Raw genomic sequence first — 21,690 nt, forward strand, 5'->3', positions numbered from 1 at the left:
CCTGTAAGCACCTTGGTTCAGCAGAAAAATGAATATTCACCAGAATGCATTATGAAGCAGGAAAAGCCTCCCCAAGTTTTTTTCATTTTACACATAAATATTCTGCACACTAAGTATCCTTATGACCAGGCTTCTCTCTCTATGTAACTTCCCTTCAGCAACAGGTCAGATTATATGATTTGGTTGACTGTATACTTAACAATATGCATTTTTTACCTAAACTATTAACATGAAAAATATCTGCTCATTGTATTATGTAACAGTACATTACATTTCAGTTTCTGAAAAAAAACCCTACCTTCAGTTCAGCATTTCCTCTCTAAAATTACCATCTTTCATTTGTAATGAGTAACAAAGGATTTTATCTGTACCTTTTACTTCAAAGGTTGTCATGCTTGCAACATGTAGCCAAAAAAAGGGTACAAAACCCCCCTGTAAAAATAACTTTTAAAACCAGATAGAAACCAGTGATTTATTGAACTGCAGATTGCTTGAACCCCCACACTTCTTTTATGCCAAGAAACAAGTATCTGGTTCAGCAGGCAGACCAAGAGAGTGCAAGTGACTCAGATAGCTGGATAAGATACACAGAACTATTTTGAATTAAATTTTAAAAATAGGTGTGTCTCACATATGCAAGGTTCAGGAGATACAAATCCTTTAAGAAAGGGAACATGCCTACTCATACATACATTTGTATGAATGGAATCAAGTTTTGAAGATTAGTGCTTTCTTATAATGAAGATGATCAATGAGAAACAAGTCTTTTCCTCTCCAGTATTTTATACAAATACAGCAAAATGCGCAGAAAAGAACACTAAGAACTACTTTAAACATGTAACTAAGGTGCAGTTAATTTTTATAGCTCTGTAGAGAGAGGTTTCTTCTCTTTGCTGTAGAGGCAAGGATAAACTTTCCATTGTACTTGTTTTAAAGAAAAAGCTAGCCGTAAATAGAAACATTAGTTATAGTCCTGTAAGATAAAGCTGTTTCCACAATGGTCTCATTCATGTTGATCTGCATATTTCAGCTATAAAGGTATCTTTTTGTATTGCTGGACAATACAACATGTTTTACTTCAGCTGAACAAAAATCCCTCTTTTTCTCTGTACCCGAAGAGTTACTGGCATAAGCAGTCACATAATAGCATCACCTCACTTGGTTAAAAACCACCACTTATATATGGAATTATCTTCCAGGCATTAACATTATAGAAAAGAATTAAATTAACACTATGGAAAACACTTTATTCCTTAAACTAGAAAATAAGAGAATTCAACAGAGATACAACTATGACTGCCTAGTGTAAGTTCAATTAATCTACAACTTCACATACTAATGGCCTTACACATCATGACAGAAGTAGTATGCATTTCTAGAAATCAATTTTTTAAAAAAAACATAAAATAGTATCAAATAGCAACATTTCATGATAAATATTGCCAAGTTTTGCTTACCTCTCTTTTCCCCAAACTTAGGTGAAAAAATTGAAATGTGATTTTCTCCTTACTTTGTCAATCTATGCAATCTAAAAATTATTGCTTTTTGCAGCTTTTCTATTTTTTTCTGCTGCTGAACCATAATTACAATTGGCTATCAGGTCAAATAAATACTGGGTCCCTTTACAAGTGGGCCAAAATCAACCAAAAGAGCTTTCAACTAAACCACAGTCTTCTCTACTAATCCACAGAAATGGTCCCACTGCTTTTGCAGGATTTGTTACCAAATTATATGCCTGAATTACAAGGGCAACCTAATGCCCTTTGGCTTTGAACCTCATCTTTTACAGGATCTTGTAAGCACTTTTCAGTCACCCACAACGCTCAAGGATCAGCATAAAATTTCCAGTAGATTTAAAAATTCAGTTTTCTGATTTCCCGGGCTCCTGAATTTAACTTGCAGTCCCTCAGCTGAGACAGCGTAGCTTCTCTAATAATCCTGAAGCTGTGTAAATCTTTCAGTTCTACAAACCAACGATATCCCAAAAGCAAGGTATTCTGACTGTCAGTAAGAAAAATATTTAAATATTTAAAAGATTAGCTTGATAGTTTTTACATTAGAAAGCACTGTCCAGATGGCTTCATAAACATATAATTGTATTGTTACACTATTCAGTTATGGTTTTGCACATATGCAAATATTCAAACGTGACATTCCTCTACAGAAATAGTCAAGTGATGCTCAAGTTGAATTTCAAACTGCTTTTCTGCTGTTGGCGATGGGGACAGAAATGAGAACACATCCTTGTACCCTGAAACTACTTCACATCTGTGTTCAGCATATGCATCTTTGCACTAAATGAAGTCTTCAGTTGGTTTGATTTTGAGGAAACAACCACCACAAAACAAACCCCCCAGTCTGTAAGGGGGCCCATTTTATTGTTTGTGATACAGTTGACTTGAAAGACAGTTCACACTTTCTTTCTCTCAACAATGTTGATATGAAGCCCCAGAATATTCAAGCCTACGTGATCTGGAGTTCCCCATTAGTTTTTATAATTAAAACTGACATGAAGCACAGAAATTATTGTGTGATACAACATAAAGACTAGCATAAGAATACTAATCTTCAATAAACCACTAAATTGTTTTCACAGGAAAAATATTCAATGAAACATTTTATACTAAGCTATTATGAAATGGAGACAAGTAACACAATATTTAATAGAAGAGATGTTAACAGGCCTCAGTCAAACTAATTGTATCAGCACTTCAGTGTAGACTAAGATCTACTACTTTTGGTGTCTGAACGCAGTTTTGTGCTCTGAATATAGTAACACAAAAGGAGACATTTCTTCCCTTCTCTGCACTTTTCTTGGCAAATAGTGTACATAACCGATGCATATTAAGTTCTGTTACACATGGACTAACATTCTAGGAATAATAGCTACCTAAAGCCCACCTGAGGTATATTTAAATATTGAGCTGTGTCAGTCATTATAGACCATGAGCCATGCAACCATCACAACAGCAACTCCAAACATTGGCAGCATAATGAGGTTCTTGTATTTTTGCCACGATGACTGTTCAACTTCTACTTCATCCTTTCTTCTCTTATTCTTTCTTCGTCCTTTTAATCTGTTTTCAAAAGCTTCCAATTCAGCCTAGATGAAGAAAACCAGAAGTAGCTGACATTTGTGTGAGAATTAAAAACAAGGAAATGCTCAGATTTTAAATAACATTCCCAGAAACCACTTTTATAAAAATAACTGGAATCCAATGGAAGTTACATATCTCTTACAGATGAGATGGTAGTACTATATCCCACTTCACTTCCAAGTATTAAACCATTGTTTAGTTTCCTATAAAAACAATGCCAAAAATGCAACCAACTGAAGTTTTACATTAGATTTTTAACTCTGGCTGAATATGTTAAGCCAAAATGAGATTGTTATTTCCATGTATATGTTAAAAATACATTATTTCTACTATTAAACAATCTTCAAAGGCCTCCCCCCCCCAAAGATGTGCTCTCTGCTAAAAATAAATTAATAAAAATTTCTATCTGTTCTTCAATTCTTTATATTTTGCATGTTCAGCTAAATTTTAGATTAATAGCTATAATCTTAGATATGCACAAAAAGATTCCATTTGTTAAATATTATAACTTAACACTTAGTCACTCATGACTGTAGTAGGTACATAGCATGCTTTAAAAGAAAGCACATGCCCTTGGGCCCAGAAATGAATCAAAGTGACTGGAAAAAATAAGAACGCCAAGCTTTCACCCAGAACTGCAGTTTCAGGGTGATGCCTAGAATGAACAGTAGGATCCTCTGATCCCTGTTCCTCATCCCCCTCTACATCCTTTTAAAAGCGTATCAAGAGAATACAGACAAAATTCATTTTAGGGTACAAAGCTGAAATAAAACTAGAATCAGACAGCCTGGAACAAAAAGTGTAAGACTGGCATGAGAATCTAATGAGGAGCCACCTAATTGCTAGGAAAATCAGAAAACATGCTCTAAGGGAGAGCTGAGACAGGCTAAAACCAGAAAAGGTCTGACGATAATCTGGATTTTTGGGTAGAGTTGTCAGCTACAGGAGAAAGCATGGGACAAGGAGCTAGGAAGCAGAGAGACCACATGAACTGAACGAAGAGAGAGATGGGAGCAGCAGAATGCAGCAAGCCGGGACAGGCCGGACAAAAGGCACAAGACTGAGCTGAAGCAGAGGAAACATGGACAGTGAACAGAGACAAAGCCTGGCCATGACAGCAAATAAATCTACATGACTGCTATTGCAGTGCTGCCAGGAAGAGAGGGACTAAGACAATAAGGTAGGTGCATTAAAGAAAGAAGAATAAGACTGTTTTGGGAAATGGGCAGAGAAGGAGTCCAGTAAATATAATTTTCCTTTAGAACTCAAGATTGCCTGATGTCTGGTCTTCCTCTACTGACAGCAAATAATTGTCAGAGTTTCACAAAGCAGATCTTACTTCCCTTCTTGTGCCAGATACCAGAGGGAGAAAGGGACCCATTTTGATGTCTATTCCTTCGGACCTAATAAAGGCAGAAATTGTTGGCACTTCTCTGATGATATGGGAGGAAAGTTCTGACAAAGTTCCACAGTGCTATTTGAAACAAGATTACTTTTAACTAGTTAATCCTCCCTTAGAAAAGCAAAGTATTTTAATGAAACTGGTTTTGGAAATCTAGTATCTGGAGGCAAATGCAAATTTCTTAAGCTTTTATAGATAATATGGCAGTATTTCATTTTACACAGACACTACATAAAACTGGGAGCTCCTACAGTTATTATATACTTGTGATCTGTAAATTTTAAAAGCAGAGTGCTCCATGAATTCCAGTAATCTGAATTAAAATATAGGGCTTGAACAATTATGTAACAGGTACTGAATTGCCTTCCTAGTGATCTTTATAAAAACCCAGCTAAAAATAAATACATGATAAAAAACAAAACACAGATTGAAAAAGGATTTGGGCACAGAATACAAGACAGAAGCCATCACTACCTTTAAAAAGCTACTAGAGATTTTATATAACTGTCATTGTACCCAAAGTGTCACCTCAATGATCTCTGAATAATAAAGTAATGGTTGTGCCCAGTCTTCAAACTACCTTAAGCTTTTTATTTAAGAACCTAACTTCTTCGTGTACAGATGTATTAAAAGTAAAATAAAATGCATTTATTTAAACTGTATACTCAAAATAATTTGATGTCAGATAATATCTAGTATTTTTCAGGTACTAGATTTCGCTCCTTCATGTTATTCTCTATATTCTTTTTGCACTGGAAGGAGTAGCAGCCTCATGGGGAAATGTAGCTAAATGAATAAATAACAGTGAGTATAAGGACACAAAGTGTATCCTGAAATTGCAGGTCTTGTACTGGGGGGGGAAGCATTTGACTTTTGTAACTTCTAAGGAGCTGTTAAAAAAAAAAAAAATTATTTCTAAGAAAAAAAAGGAAACAAAATCTTTCCTACTCATTAGAATTCAGGTTTGAGAGAGACCTCAGCTTTCGGTATTGAAACTCTTGACTATTACCAATTAGCTCAAAAATTTAATCTAATCTTTTACAGTTGAGTGGGACTGAGAGACTTGCTTGGTCTGAATTATTAAATAACCAAAGCACTCATCTTTTTTCCACCTCTAGTAATTGTGAGAACCCTGGCCTCACAGGGTGCCTCTGGATTAGATACAGAGGGAAATCTTTGGCTACTAGGGCCACAACAAGAAGCCTAACCAAGCAGCCTCCCTTCCACTAAGAAGGATTCCATCTGTAACCGATATTAGCAGAAGCTGCTACCAAATACAGCAAATACAAATATAAATGTGCAGACTTATCAAAACACTAATTAGTTTGTACATAAAGGGTTTAATGAAGTATTAATCAAAACAGGTTTCAAGAAGCTGTGACTAACAGGTGAACTGTCTATATAAAAATGTGCTAATGAGATCAGGAAGGTGGAAGATGCAAACTTCTCTCAAAAGGGAGCATACTCAATGAATATATACTCTTAATGTGACCCAACACCTATGATAGTGATGTCCTCCAATTTCCGTCACCAGATGGCAGATTATGAGATCAAATCAGAAGGGAATCAATTTTAGATAAAGGCCTGCAGTAGCTGAAGTCAGTACTTGTGTGTAATTCTATAGCCTATTTATTAGTTACTGTTGTCCTATTTTTTTTACTACTGTTGTCCTACTGTTTGCTATTGTGCTGTATTACTGGCCACTCAATTAACTTTTAATAGGTTTTATTATATATAGTGAAGTCTTCTACCTCTGAAGCTGCATCCGTCACAAAATCCATACACAGAAGTAGTTGCCATATATTGCACTTTTTTCTCAAAATGACTTGCCATATATTGCACAGTGCTAGACTGCTAACTGTGAGACTTGAGTGAATGTACAAGTAGAAAGCAACAGTGGTTTGACTGCAAAGAGAAACAATCACTGCTGAAAAATCAAGACAAAAATAAGGTTGCACACTGTGCTGATGGAGTGAATCTGCTACAGTTTCAGAGGTGTCTCATTACTGAGACTTTACTAAAGGGACTGTAAGTTAAGTGATTTTGAGGCAGAAATCATTAGTAACTGGGATGCCTTCTGGAATGCGTGAAAACACAATTGGTGCAATACAAACACCAGGAAATTTGAATTTCTAGCTCTAGAATTGTAAGCACGTTCTTTACATGTGTAAATGTCCATTAGTACACTCCAATGCTTCTCTTACAGAACCATCAGCTACAGATTACCTCTGCCTAACAAAACATTTTAGACATCTGTACACAAGCTATGCTTCCTGACCTAAGTACTTGAACTAACATTTCCAAGGTCAATTTAGAGAACAAGAAGATTAGATGAACTGTCTGAGAGTTGTATGACGGAATATGTGATCGACATTGTAGACAGGTGAGGCATGAATGTAACAATAAATACTACATGATCACAAAACAGTGCCTGGTCCCCTGGACAAGAGGTATGGAACTGCATGCTTTTCCTGCATGGTAAGTAGGCATACTCCCCTTTGAAAAACAAAAGCAGGCCTTGCTAGAGCACTGGTTGGTAGATCTAACACTTTCATAAATAAAGTCTCTAGGCAATTAATCAAAGTATGCATAACAGAAGTTTTGACCCACAGAGAAACTGCCAATCCTAATGAGACTGGGAGAATGGTACAAGAGGATTGGGTCTGTGAGTAAGCCTCCTGCACTCCCTTTCAAGCAGGGAGCAAGCTAGTGCTCTGCAATAAAGAGTGCAACATGCAGGTGAAAACACAAGTATAATCTCATACATAACTGTTTTGATAACTGAGTAAGAGGAGAGTCAGAGAGCACACACTGGACTTAAGACTATGACTTGGTGTCAAATGCTCGGGCACAGGCATGAGCTGACTGGCAGGACTGCACTAAGGCTGGAGCCCGCAGACGACAAACCTGAGCTGGCCATCACACCAACGCAGTTTACGGTTATTGCCCGAAGTACGATTAGTATTAGCGTCTCCAGGCAGCTGGAACAGAAGCTTCTTGGATTACAGTGCTGACAACATACGCTCACCAATAACAGCAATTACAGCAAATACACGTTTTCTCCCCTTCAGAGACTTTGAAGGACAAAGACTCATTTAGCTTCCTCATTCTTTCATGACAGAAGGGAGGAGGGAAGCTTCACCCAATACGTAAATCCATGGAAGCTACTCAGTAATTCTGTGTGGTTTATGCACTATAAAGTAATTAAAATCAAGAGTACTTAGTACTTTAAAAATAAACCCTAAACAGTTATAGTAATGCAAGATTGAAGTGATTAATTATAATTTTGCATAAAATTATTAAAATTGTTTGGGAAAACATGGGCTCTTAACCACTGTAAATCATTCACAGCACACATCTCAGGGTAAGATAACAGCTGACAGGAATGACTGTGCATATCACATTACAAACTATACATCTTTAGTTGCATGTAAATTAAATGATTTAGTAACAAGAACAAGGTGGGGAGGAAGGAAAAAGGTTGATACCTGTTGTCTTCGTTTTTCTTCTTCAACAGCAGCTTTGGCTTCTGCCTCTTTTATCTGTCCAGACATACAAAGTGATAAGCAACTGTTGTAAACAGCAACTAATCCTGTTCTCTTGTAGAATATAATTGCTCCTGTAGAATGGTTCTTGGTAAAAGTGAGCAAGACCCCTATCAAGTGAGCTCTTAAGTTTTTGAGATGACAAAACATTCTCAAAAAAAGCTGCATCGTTTCACATTTGGAAAACATGGAACATATAATGCATGCTACAAGGTTATAAACTGAACTTCTGACTTAACTTGACAAGCTCAACTGACAAGTATGAAGCCTAGAAAGAAGAGTTTGTTCACTAACAACCAGAAAAATTCCTGAAGACAGTTATTTTAAGTTTTCAATAACTTTATCCTCACTTAAGTACACTTTATACATACAGATAATTCTTATATAGGTATGCAATTTACACACACATATTTCATTCCAAGTAAATATTTCCTGACTACTGGAGCAAAAGGAAGCCTCTATATTTGTACTAAATATAACATATACTGGATAATACATAACACCAAACTGCTTTAAAGCTCTTGGTGTAACACAAACCAAACATAATTTAAAATGCTCCACCATCAGAAGTCCTATGAAAAGAAGTAATGGGAGTTACAACTGATAATTCTGTAAAAGTGTTTGGTAGTGTTCAAGAAAGCAAATTAAATGCTAGAAATAATTACGAAAAGAATGGTATAGAAAAAAATGTCAATACGTAAACACAAGATGCACTTGAATCTTAGCTCCTCCGTTGTTTTGATCCTGCAATAACAAAAGAATGTAAAGCCTGTACATATACAAAAGACAACAAGATGGAGTGACTTTTCCATCTAAAGAGATGGATAACTACAAGTCATCAGATGACTAACAGGTCACAAAATCCTGAAGAGTGTGAAAATGCCAAATAGGAATAAAATATCAATAATTATTTTTCATAATATAAGGCATAAAATGAAATTACCAGGGGGCTGGTTTATAACAGAGGGAAGTATTCTACTCCCACAGAGGAGTTGGCTAAATCTAGAAATGCAGCGGTACAGAACATTTATAGATGCCAAAAGTTTTTGTCGTCTGAAAAACAATTAGGAATGCTAACAGGAGATAAATTCAACAAAGAATATTAAACAGAAAGACACCAGCTCAAGCTCTAAGATTCCCATAGTCAGAGATCACCACAGCAGTAGTAACAGGAAGAATATACTGGGGAAGTACATGTGTCTCCCTTCTTGTGTACATCTTTTGGACCTTTAGCATTATGGCCACCGAATTGTTACCTTAGAAAAGTTAGACGTAAAAATCTAGTAACTTGAAAAACAATCTTGATCCTAATAGCCGGATGATTTTCATACAAAACAGTGACAATAACGTACTAAATAGGATTTAGGCAGGTGGTATTTTTTCCAAACAATTCGCAATTCGAGAGCTCTTGACGAGTAAGGAGGAAGCACACCAGCCCACGCTTTAGCACACTGTAGCTCAAATGGTGCACTGGAGACAGGGTCAACAGAACAACCCTCTTTACAGCTTTTCAGACATTTTTTTAAATTGCTAAATCCTATATCAAATAAAAGAATTACTGAGAATTTCATTAATCTAGAGTCAATGGCAGCCCCTCTCTTTAGAAAAGCGTATAAAAGACCTTTTCAGCCATGTGCATCCAAAATCAGAAAGTCTGGTGTGGGAAGAACTGCACAACTAGTCTCCTGGTATTTCACTGCCATCTAACGGCAGAATTTCAGCTCCAAAAGATAAAGTGACACACAAATGCAGGAAAGAAAGGAACAGAAGAGCTTCTTTTTACACTGGTGTGGTCATATTTGTATAAGATACATAGTGTAATATACATAGGTGGAGGTAAGCTTAACCATTATAATCACAGTATTGGAAAAGCATTTCTAGAACTACTGTAATAAAAGGTACAGTAAAAGGCACATTCAACTCCTCTGAATGACATAGTCACTAGGTGCTATACATGAAGAGTTTTATTAAGAGTTATGTTTTTGGTAAATAGTGGTTGTTTTGCAGCTGTGCAAACTAAATCATCTTTGTAAATGTGTAGTTTTTAACAGACCTTTTCTGGTCTCCATATATTAAACTTTAATAGACATAATAAACTACTTCTGTGAAGTGCATATGATAAATCATTCTAGTATGTCATTTACAAGTCAACACAGGCTACAAAAAGGTGCCTGGTATGAATTTAAATAGAACCTTATAACTTCATATAAAAAAACCAACCAAATAAATTCATGTTTTTCTGCAAGGAAGGTACACATAGCTAGGTTATGCCATGCAGTATGGCTCTGGCATTGCTTCCAGCAGAAACCTGTAGTTATTTGCTCATTGCATTGGACCGCTCCTTCCTGTGGATTACAATGTCAGAGGCAAGAAATAGCAACCAGTATCTGCTGAAGTAGAAGAGCAGCTGCCACTGCACCACACTGAGACATACTGCTGCATCCCAGTTCATACAGTCTCTTGTGAATTCACCTTGCTTTAGTGCACTCCATGTCCTATGAACTTACCTTCACATACTTACTGGTACTGCTTGTTACGGCTTAGATTTTCTAAAAGCATATCCCAAGAGTCTTAGCATCTGACCTGGTCATAAAGTTGCAGGATTTGGTCTATGAAGTACTTGTTAAAACTTGCCAAACAATCCTGAAAATCTGAGCAGAAGCTGACAAAAGTCAGCTTTACCCACCGAGTTTTTCGGTTGTACATTTGTAACATCCAAAACTTAACCTGACAAAACCCAAGCAAGTTATGTGCCAATTCTTTTTGTTTATGTTTTTATAAAAGGCTTCTAAAAGCAAGGTTGATGTGCTGTCCCTCCAGGTGACAGCATGCAGCAATTTCTTCATAAAACAGCAGAAATAGGGAGAAGTCACATTTACAGCAGGCTAAAAAGTATCCTGCAATTGCTGAAAATTCTCCATTCCTCTGGTACATAGTAACTAATACAGTATGACAGGATTAGACTCTTCATGCTGAACAAGTTGAGCATTCAATGGCTGCAAAACTTTCACTGGAAAGAGCAGATCTAACAATGCCCTGTGAAGTGGCCTGGCCATAATCCTAGAGCACTAATCATCAGCAGTGATGATCTTATATCATCACTGATCACCACTTGTTCTCAGTGGAAGAGGAAAGAACCAGTTCTAACAAATTAAAAGAAAAGGAAAATAACAGAATATTGTTTTAACATAGTATTTCACTGTGTTAATTAACACCGTCTACAAACACTAATTCTCCCCACTAAGCCAAATGCAAGTCTGAAAAAGTAGCTGCTATTACACTGTATCTACTTACACTGTATTTTTTTGCTGGTATTGACTTGAAAAATAATTCTGTGTTCATTTTTTCCTACTTTTCTTGAAGCACTGAGAAGAAATTACAGCTACAATGGATACATTACCTCGGATGCTTTCCGTTTCATTTCCTTGCATAATGCATCGCATTCCAGTGAAACCTGGCCTTCTTTTATCTGACTGCACTGTATTTCCTGTTAAGTACAATTTGAGTAATTTATAATCATTTCCCTATGTAAAATTTTAGTTATAAATCCATTTCTTTATGAAAATAATTATAAACCGTGTATTTAATAAAACATTGGTTATGCAGAAAATAAAGCAAATGTTATTTGAACCTGTATTAATGTTATTTGAACCTGTATTCTGTATTAACTTGTCCTTTTCTCTTTTCCTTTCATCTGATAAGCTAAACTGAAAGCAAGAATAAATCAAACAGTCCAGTTTAATTTCTCCTGTCTTCTCACTCGCTTGCCTAAGACAAAGTCAGATAACCTTCTGAACTCTGGCAAAAAGAGCTGGCATTCAGAGTCTCTGTAACTTCATACACATTCTCTTAACTGGCTGAGATTAAAGGGCAAGGTTTGGTCATGGGGGAAAAAAACAATTATTCTCACTCATACTTTCATACTTTCTCCCCTCCCCCTAATACAGAAGAAAAAAAAAAAAAAAGTGGTTATTTGTAAGCAGACTGTTCAATTTGAAGCACTTGTTCTGTACATGTCATCCTTTCTCCAGCTGAACACCCCACCCCACCTGCAAGACTCTGGTTGCACAACACGTTTCTTGGACAAGCTGAGAACTCTGCGGAACTGCAGCCCGTTTAAAAGGCTCAAAAATTAACTGGGTCCAGAAAAATAATTTAAGCACCTTTTAATTAAGCCAGATAATTAATTTTTCATTAACTCGCTATAATATGCCAAGACTCTGCATCCGCTTCTGGCCTTCCCCTCATAATATTACATAGCTATAATAAACTTCTTACTTTACTTTGTCCCCTATCATATTTAGAAGCTAAGGATGCTGATGCCTGTCTTGCTTTTATGTTTGCATAGAATCATAACTGATTACATTAGTTAGGGGTTCACAACACCTGTGCTTGTTCCAACTTATGTAATTATAAACTTCCCCAGTATCGTCAGAAAAATAGATTTTTTTCTTCTCAAATTACTCCAGATCATCTGACTATTCTCCCAGCAGAGCTACAAAAATGATAAAGCTATTATAAGACAGGAACTAACATAATTTAGAACTAACAAGGTTTTATATTCTCCAGTGAATCTTTTGGTATTGCAGCCCAGATCTTCAGCTGTTGCTAATTGTGATAGCTATACTAGAGTATCTGAACCTATTCTAATCTGCACCAGAGACAACCCATCCATACAAGGCTAGGAACATATAAAAAAAATGCATTGTTCTCAGAACTGTAACTTAGAAATTTACCTTTTTCAGTCTTTTACAGAGACATCGGAGTTTAACCTTCTGGCTGCAGTTCTGAGGACAGCTACCTGAATGGCAAATCTCTTTACACCGGTGACCACAGGGCAACTGTAAGGAGCAAAAAAACACAAACAAAACACCCACACCAACAAATGACTGAAAATTACAATCTATGAACTGGTTTTATTTCAGACATAGCAGCCTAACAGAAAAGTCATTCAGCTTATCAGTTTTTCCACTTGTGAAATAGATGATTCTTTTTTTTTTTTTGGCAAATGTTTGCTTGTTATTTACTGTATCTCAGTTCCTATAGAACGATTTCTCTTTTATTGGCACAGCTTGATTAGAAAGCAATTTCTTCTTACAATGTTTCAAGCATAGTCATCTCCACAGTAATTTAAGCAACAATTACCCTAGCTAGCTGTATGTTGGGGGAATATGTGTAGACAAGGTAAAAAAACCTCAGAACTGAAATTAAGTATACTGTAGCAACTTGTAGATCAGTCAACAAAAAGAGGGAAGAGTCAGAAGCAAAAAATACCACATAAGAAAATTTTGCACGTAAGAATCTTCTGAACTATGCAAAAGTCAAATACAGGTCACCAATATTCTTATCATGTCTGAAGTTATTTCACAAAACCGTAAGTTTCTGCATTTGGTAGATTATCTCATTTCTGACATCTCCAAGATAGAGACTTTATTTACTGTCAGTGCAACTTTTAACATTTATAATGAAAATATTATCATTCAGTTACTGTGTTAAGAACTGAGATTCTAACTTAAATATGCCATCTTAAGAATGTAGCAGTGCTCCCAGCATTATATTAGATTTAAAAAATGACAAGAAAGAAACCAATTTTTTTCACTTACTGTTAAGAACTTGACTAAAAATATACACATGCCCATAAGAAATCTTCACAATAATGATTTTTCATTTTCCATTACATAACCCAATACTGTTAATAACTGAAGGTGGAATCTCACATAAGACATCTAATCAATTTATTTATAGAGGTAGCTTTAAATCCCTAAACAATTTTAAATAGCATTGGATAGTGGTCTTTATTAAAAATGAAATTTCACCTCTTCACTGTCATCAAGAGATTAACACAACTTGGAAAATGCTGCAAGACATACAATTTTAAGCTATATTTTTTCACATTTATTAAAAATTGAAAATGTATACATACTACACCACTTCATCCACAAGAATGGGAATGCTACACAAAATAAGGTGTGTACACTTCTTGTTGATCAGTAAATTTGGATTCTCAGAAGTCCATTGGAACTGGCTCAACATCTGAGCTAGAAACACATACCTAAACAGAATGCAAAGCTTTCTGACTAAAAATCATGGCACACATGTATGTATTTTCATGTCCACGCCAGTCACAAACTATTATTACACTGCTACATACTTTGCGGTTTAGGCTCATTTTTTAGGCACTGTTTCAGATTATTTCACACAGGACTAGAATAACCTCTAAGTCACCACGTTCTATCCTACAGTCCAGTCCTCAAAGGCAGGCACCTCCCATGATGCCTCTAGGACTGGATGAAGTCTTACAGTCCCCCCTTCTACTGTTTCACTAAGGAGGCCATTCCAGAATCTCACTGCAAGAAAGAGCTTTTTTTTTTTTTTCCTGTACTTGTTCTAGCCAGTCTAAACTCCATAGTTTTTATCCTCGTATTGAAAAATTTCTCTACTGTCCTTCCATGAAAGGCTCTTTATTCCCATAGTATTCCCTTCACTGAATTTCAACCACCTTAAATCTATGTTTCTCGAATACAGCAGCCAGTACTGCATGTAATATTCCAAACGACATCTTAGCAGGAAGGACTTTGCACAATGCCTTAATTGCACCTTATTCTTAATAGAATATCTTCCCGAATATATCTTCAGTTCTCATTTGCATTTCTTTCCAGCTAATCATGCTGTGACAATAAAAATTTCTGCTGTCTCCTGGGAGCTTATTATTATAGCCTTCACATGCATGGTCTTACTGGGCTTTTTTTTGTACCTAATAACATGCCCCAAATACATGTGTTCTGCAGATGCATTTCCTCAATTGTCATGTGCTGACAACACTCCACAAATTTTAATCAGAAAATTCCAATGTTTTTTGATGCCAATGTCATTACTGAAAACAATGCAAGGTCAGGCATCAGTCCAGTCCTTGGTAAAATTTCCTTATTGTTAACATCTCCTGCTCCAACTTTTCATTTAGTTTTGTTGTTGTCATTCTGGGATTTTTTCAGGGGGTGTTGGTCTTTTTCTAAAGAAAATAGTAAAATACAAGCAGTTGTTTTCTTTAGCCCACCTTCATCCTTGTTATGAGGTTAATACCCTCCTCTGAACTAGATATTCACTAAGTGACATTGACTCAATTGCTCTGCTGAAGCCTTATGTAGCAGATCTAATCTATTCACTTTATCAAGACAGAAAAAAATATGGTCATCTCATCTACGAAGGAATTCAGGTAGGTTTGTTCAGGCACAACTGATTATCAGCAAATTGATCTTGCATTTTGCCTCATTTTGAAGTGAGGGGAGAAACTTGTCTTTAAGCCTTGTACCCTACTGAGGTCAGATTCCAAGTTCTGGCTGTAGCCCAATGACTGAGTCTGCTTGCTAGAATCAGAATCACAGAATTGTCTAGGTTGGAAAAGACCTTGGAGATCATCCAGTTCAACCATCAACCCAACATTAATAGTTCCCAACTACACCATGCAAAACCAATTATTAGCTATGGAACAACCTCTGCACAGTATAAGGGCCCTTCTCCTGGCTCCCTTCCTAAGAGCATCATACACAATAACACAGTCCAGTCTCACCTGCAGGTTATCCCATGCTGGCCAGATCAATCCATGGCCGGAATTATTACTTGAATCTTACTCTTCCATACTAGTTAGGCACATTTCCATTAATAGTGTCCAAGCCCAAACAAACAGTCATATAACTGACATGTCAGAGCTGCAAATTCAAGACATTAGCCCTCACCTCAACCCCCAGATGCTACTGCAATAAAAGTCTTATATTACATACCATTAGAGCACCTTGCATAGCACAGAAATATGTTTAATCCAATATTGAAACTCAAATTTATACATTTAGTTCTCTGCACAGAGCTACATAATTTACAGCCACAGGGACACAGGACAAGAATGAAGCTGGCAGTGTAACTTTTTTTTTTACTCCCTCCAGTGCAAAGCCAACATTAAAAAAAAATTAAAATCAGAAGAGCAGTGAAATGAGTGGCAAAACATTTCCCCATGATCTCAGAAAACAAACGCAATCCTACCACTGCTTCTACTGGATAAATAATGTAGTGGGAAAGGATTTTTTTTGCTTGTTTTTAAGTGTCCATGTTGAGCTACTTGGCACTAAAATAAAAGCATGTGCTCCTTTAGATCTTTATCACCATACAAGATTTCTTGTCAATAGCTTGTGGACTAAAAGCCAAAGTGAACATGCTTTATGTTTGACATGGCAAGGCCTTTAAAAGAAAGGGATTTATCAATAATTCACAGCTCTGAAAACAAAACAAGAAAAATCCTACATATATTTTTCCTGTAGGCAATGCATTTAAATCTTAACATTATATCTGATGATGATAAAACCAATCAACATTTACAGAAGCTTAACTGATCTCTAACAGAATGTAATAAAAATAATCTCTTAATACACACTTGATAATAAAGAAAACAAAGGAAATGGCACTTTTCAGCAGCAATCCCAAAAGCTAAGTACAAAAGATAAGTTTATCACTTCCAAACAAAGGGGCAGACACTTCAGTTTAAAGGGTGGCTCTGATTCCAGAGATCTTACAAAAACCTCCATTTACTAAGCCAGACATTGAAGAAAATCCTCTTATTATGGATCAAAGCTGTGCATTTGCCTTTTAAAATTAAACTTCTGCAACCCACATGCATTTTCAAAATGTGTTTACAGAATTTAATTAAGCATTCTGGAAATAAAATGTATTTATTAAAAAAATACACATACTCTTAGAATTTATGACATTATCTCTACTGCACTATCATGTTAAATTTATCACAATGGGGTCCCCCATCAAGACAGTAGCAGGGTGCACAGTAAAGTACAAAGTACTGTTATTTTGTCAAAAAATGCTAAAAAAAAAAAAGTGTTAAACACAGACCCACAACTACTGAAATGAGTACATAAACTATTGAAACTTCTATGTAAGAGTTGTCCCAAAACATCTGCAAACATGATCATCTCCACGATTAAAAAAAAGTTCAACAGGATATTTTGTTATTGCTACCAAGCAAGTGAAAGCTTTTTAATTAAAGCATCTTATCTAACAGCTGTGGCAACATCAAAGACTTCGCTTCTCCCTAAAGAGGAAAGGAAATGTGAGCTGCACTGTATAACAGGTAGAATGAAAACCTTCAAGACTTTCAAATTCCTGTTGTGCCTCACCAGACAATACAACTAATGTTCATAATCCCCAAATGCACTGTACTACCTGTAATTCAAATATAGTAGTACACTGTCTACCACAATTTCCATTAACCAAAAAGAAAAACATTTCAAAACTAAGACTAAATACTGTATTCTACTGAACCCAAGTTGTACTATGCTAAGTTTCATGGAGTGACAGTGCACACTGTTTTTTAGCAAACAGCAACTTTGCTGAGCTCTACTAATGACCTAAGTTCAGCTTCTGACACAGAATAAGAAAATTCTCATAAGAGACTAATTTGAAATTTACCTGAGGCTGTCAAGACTACACACAAAACATTTTCAATTTCGGTTTGGGCAGACATATTTGATTTGTAAACATTAAGTGTTTTAAATTCAGAAGTCTTATCCATCTTATCTTTTGGCCAAGTTGCTCGTAAGTTCTTGTCATAAGGTCCCCTCAATAGGCTTGATTTATATGTGCTGGGGAAGGGTGGTGGGTAGTGACACAGGGTAATGTCTGTTAAGGCTGCTCCTTCAAACCATGTTTATCAATGATTCCTTTAAAAGAGAACTATCAGTACAATTTGTATTATGATGCAGCTAATTTTCTCAAAGTTACAGGCAAATATTGTACACTTATGAAAAAGACAAAATATTCCTAGCACTATTCAATATTCAGAGAAACAGGAACCATTTTTGAGACAAAAAAATGGTAAAAACCCCATACAGTACATATAAAGTTACCAAAATAGGATCTAAGGAAAGTATGATGAACTGTTACACAAAGATAGGAACTACCTGAAACAGGACTGTACTTATACTTTTATGTTTCATGAAAGCCAGTAAAAGCTAGAGCTAAAGTCAGGAAGGGAAGAGCATGCATTTTTACATCATCAATTACACTAAAAAGATTCTCTGGAGAGCAGAAGCTGCAGTAAGCCTTATTTTTCAAGGTATCTATAAGAATGAGAATTTTAGAATTAAATAAAAGCTTTACAAAACTAATGTGGACTCTGTTGTCCTAAGCTTTCTTTCACATCCCACTGAAACAAGTAAAAAAGACATCATCTGTGGAACAGGGCAATTCTGAACTGCAAGCTAGAATTCAAGACCACTACTAGATGGATTTTAAATCCCAGATTGAGTCTTGGGAGTATGTCCAGAAAAATCACAACAGTTACATTAATCAAAGTCAAAGATGAGATATGCGGGGGGGAAAAAAAAAAAATCTTTGAAGAGAAGCTGAAGTACAGGAACACATAGTTCATGTTAAGAGATTATAAGCACTCTTGAAAATAAAGAGGAGGAAGTCTCAGAGAAAATAAAACTGAAGTAACAACAGAGAGGGAAATGAAAGGACAAAATGAAGAGGTAAATGGACAATGAAATAATATCTAAAAGTGTTCCCCCGCCAGGAAAAGAGACATCCAGATGAGAAAATTGTGACAGGCACATTCATTTACAGGAAAAAAAAAAAAAAAAAAAGACATCAGAAAGGCATCCACAAGGGCATAAAGCAGAAGATACAAGTTGGCACACAACACAGCCTTCCTGCTGGAGTTAACACAATCTCAAAAAGAGGCACAGAGGTTGTTGGGAAACAAGCAGGAATCCTGTGAATTTTCACATTTACTCAAAACAAACAAAAAAAAATTTTGTAATAAAGGCAAGGATTAAAATTTTATCTGACACTGAAAAAATAATGAAACAAAAGTTATGAACCTATGTTTATTAGGTTGAGGCAGAATTCAGAACCACAAGAGGTTAGGTAAGAAGACAGAAATCTCAGACTTGAGGACATCATAGGTAAAGCAGCATAAGGGAACTGCATGGAACCAAGGAAGGAGAATGAGTTGAATCAAATTATTTATGAGTGCCAGCTAAATATTACATAAGACAAAGCGACTCTGCTACACAGTAAAAGGCCAAGCCATAACAATAAAATAGTAAGTGATTAAGGGACAAAAATCTTCTATTTAGTACAAGCATTTCTATTGCAGGGAAGAAGTTCTCACAAATTCTGGAGAGTTTAGTAGTGGAAACACTTTACAAAATATTCCTGACTATTCCTGGTTTTCCACTTCATAAGTTTTCTAACCTGACAGTGGGGAATGGAGTAAAAAAGGGCTTGTCACTCTTGCCACAACTAATGATAACTAAAGAACAAACATAAAATAGTAAGTAATGCAATGATTTCTGAAAGCACACAAGCAGCACAGAACAACAGCACTGGGAGGGTCAGGTAAGAAGTCATTTGGCCCATTCCTCATATCTTACAGCAGTATTATCCACAAATGGACAAATCCTGATACATGTCTAAGCTGTTACTGACAAAAACTTGGTACCTTCTCCAACCAGTTGTTCTTTCCTTACTCCACAAGCCTTACTACTCAGAAGTAGTATTTAACATGAATCTTCCTTACTGATGCCTATATACACTTATTCATAGTCTGAGCATCATGCAATTATTCTTTTCTTTACAGCAACCCTTTAGATATACCCAGATACAGTAGAAAGATTAACTGCCTTGTCTTCTATTTCACACTACTTAACATATATTTCACTAACACAGCAAGGGCATTAACAACTCATCTCACTTGTTAAATATAAAATTCTTTTCTTTCCCTGCAGGGATTACAGACAGGGATTACTAGATCTGCACTTAAACAAGAACTATCACAAGTACAATTCTCAGTATTTTTCCCAATCAAACAGCATCCCATTGCTTTGGAGATATAAATACAAGACCAGTTCTTAACCACGTTAGAGGACATACTCTTCCACATTCAACCTCATCAGCATGCTTAGATGTTCAAGCCATTACTGTGTGGAGACAAATCTCTGATCCTTCAATATAACCTTCCCATTTGTCAGCAAGACATAAATAACCATCCTCTAAGTACAGTTCACCAACTACTTTTGCATCTATCATTTAGCATATTTATTTAGGCTAAACTTCTTTAATTTGCCTGGCCTATGAAACAGTATCAAAAATCTTGTAAAAAAAGTAAGATCCACAAAATTCCACACATCCATCAAATCCCAGAATCATAGAGGATCTTGAGTTGGAAGGGACCCATAAGGATCATTGACTCTAACTTCCTGCTCCTCACAGGACTACCTAACACTAAAACAAATCAAGTGTTTCTTTGTTAATATGGCTTACCTCTTTTGGACACTGATTTTTGCAGGAAGTAAGAAGTTCCTTTTCTTTTAAATCAGCACATGTTAGTTTTCTGTAAAAGAAAAAATGTATTTGCAATAAATGCCAAATTAAACCCAACAAAAGTCAATACAATCAGGGGTATATTTTAGGGTATATCTCACTGTAAAGGAAAGCGGGCTCATCTGTCCACATCCTGTGGTACTAATATAAACTACACTATTTTACAGACAAAATCACATACATTTAGAGTATCTGAGGTACTTCAAAGCACACAAAGAAGAGCATACATGCATGGGATGAATGTTTTCAGAGCAATACACAGAGAATAATGTTTAAATCTACAAGTCCTATCTTATACTTAGTAAAGTCTAGCCTACCCTCTATCCATTCATGCATAAATTATTAAAAAGGAGGACAAATGATTACTAAGAAGTTTTCCAATTAAAACAGCTAGAGTTTGAAGAACATCAGTTGCAAAAAGCTTTTACTCTAAATTCTAATTTGTTATAAAATTCTTCTTTACATGCTGTAAAAGAATCACATATAGATCAAGCATTATGTAGATTACTATATGTTTGCATAGTGCAAAATATTACTGTATTATAAAAACCTTACAAAAACCAGTTCCGCTCATAAGACTCCATTCATCTGTAAAAATTTTAGCAGTAATGCCAAATAAAATACAGGCAAATTTTAAGTAGAGAAAAAAGCATTGTATTGAAAATTCTAACCTTCAAAAGAAATTTTATAACTTGCCATAAGAGTAGCTCCCATCCCCAGACATTTCAAATGGTTTCCAGTTACTAACATTCAAATGAAAAGCTGGGTTCAGTTCTGACACTTACAAGCATTCAATATACAGTATTGATAGTTTGCAGTGACACTTTATTTTAAGCATCTGGAGACACGACGGGCAATCCCCAGGATGACAGGGCAAAACACATCGGTGAGGACAGCCAGATGGCCGGGGCTTGGTACACTCCTCTTCACACTGCAAACATTCTGGACCTGCCTAACAAAATAAAAATGAAGTACTAAAGAAAGTGCCAAATGTTTCTTTGTTAGATGCCATTAACAAGCTTTTATATAGAAGAGTGAGCTGGGGTGTTTTTGTTAAAGAAATCCAGCTATTCAGTAAGATATCCCTCAAGCAAAAATAATTATTAAAACATGCTTTTAAAATAAAAGAAAAAATGCCAGTGTTTATTGGTCAAAGAGACAGAGTTCTATCTTGCTTCCTGGGCATAAAAAGACCTCAATATTAGTGCTTTGGAAAGCTGCCATTAAGCCTGTTAATTCTTTATGGAAAAACTGTTAG

At 35.9% G+C, this 21,690-nt stretch overlaps 1 protein-coding gene across 1 annotated transcript in view; it reads right to left on the reverse strand.

The window, feature by feature from the left end:
- Nucleotides 1–215: 215 nt before the first annotated feature.
- Nucleotides 216–21,690, reverse strand: part of NFXL1 (nuclear transcription factor, X-box binding like 1) — a 50,039-nt gene continuing 28,564 nt past the window's right edge. The window contains exons 18-23 of the mRNA XM_026846971.1: nucleotides 21,218–21,384; nucleotides 20,373–20,442; nucleotides 12,782–12,886; nucleotides 11,446–11,532; nucleotides 7,989–8,042; nucleotides 216–3,103 (exon numbers count right to left, since the gene is read on the reverse strand). Of these exons, the coding sequence (XP_026702772.1) occupies nucleotides 2,930–3,103; nucleotides 7,989–8,042; nucleotides 11,446–11,532; nucleotides 12,782–12,886; nucleotides 20,373–20,442; nucleotides 21,218–21,384 (657 nt within the window). The 3' untranslated portion in view covers nucleotides 216–2,929. The remainder of the gene's footprint in view (nucleotides 3,104–7,988; nucleotides 8,043–11,445; nucleotides 11,533–12,781; nucleotides 12,887–20,372; nucleotides 20,443–21,217; nucleotides 21,385–21,690) is intronic.

The sequence above is a fragment of the Athene cunicularia genome, assembly GCF_003259725.1.
Source record: "Athene cunicularia isolate RWA chromosome 4 unlocalized genomic scaffold, athCun1 chr4_part1, whole genome shotgun sequence".
NCBI lineage: Eukaryota > Metazoa > Chordata > Aves > Strigiformes > Strigidae > Athene > Athene cunicularia.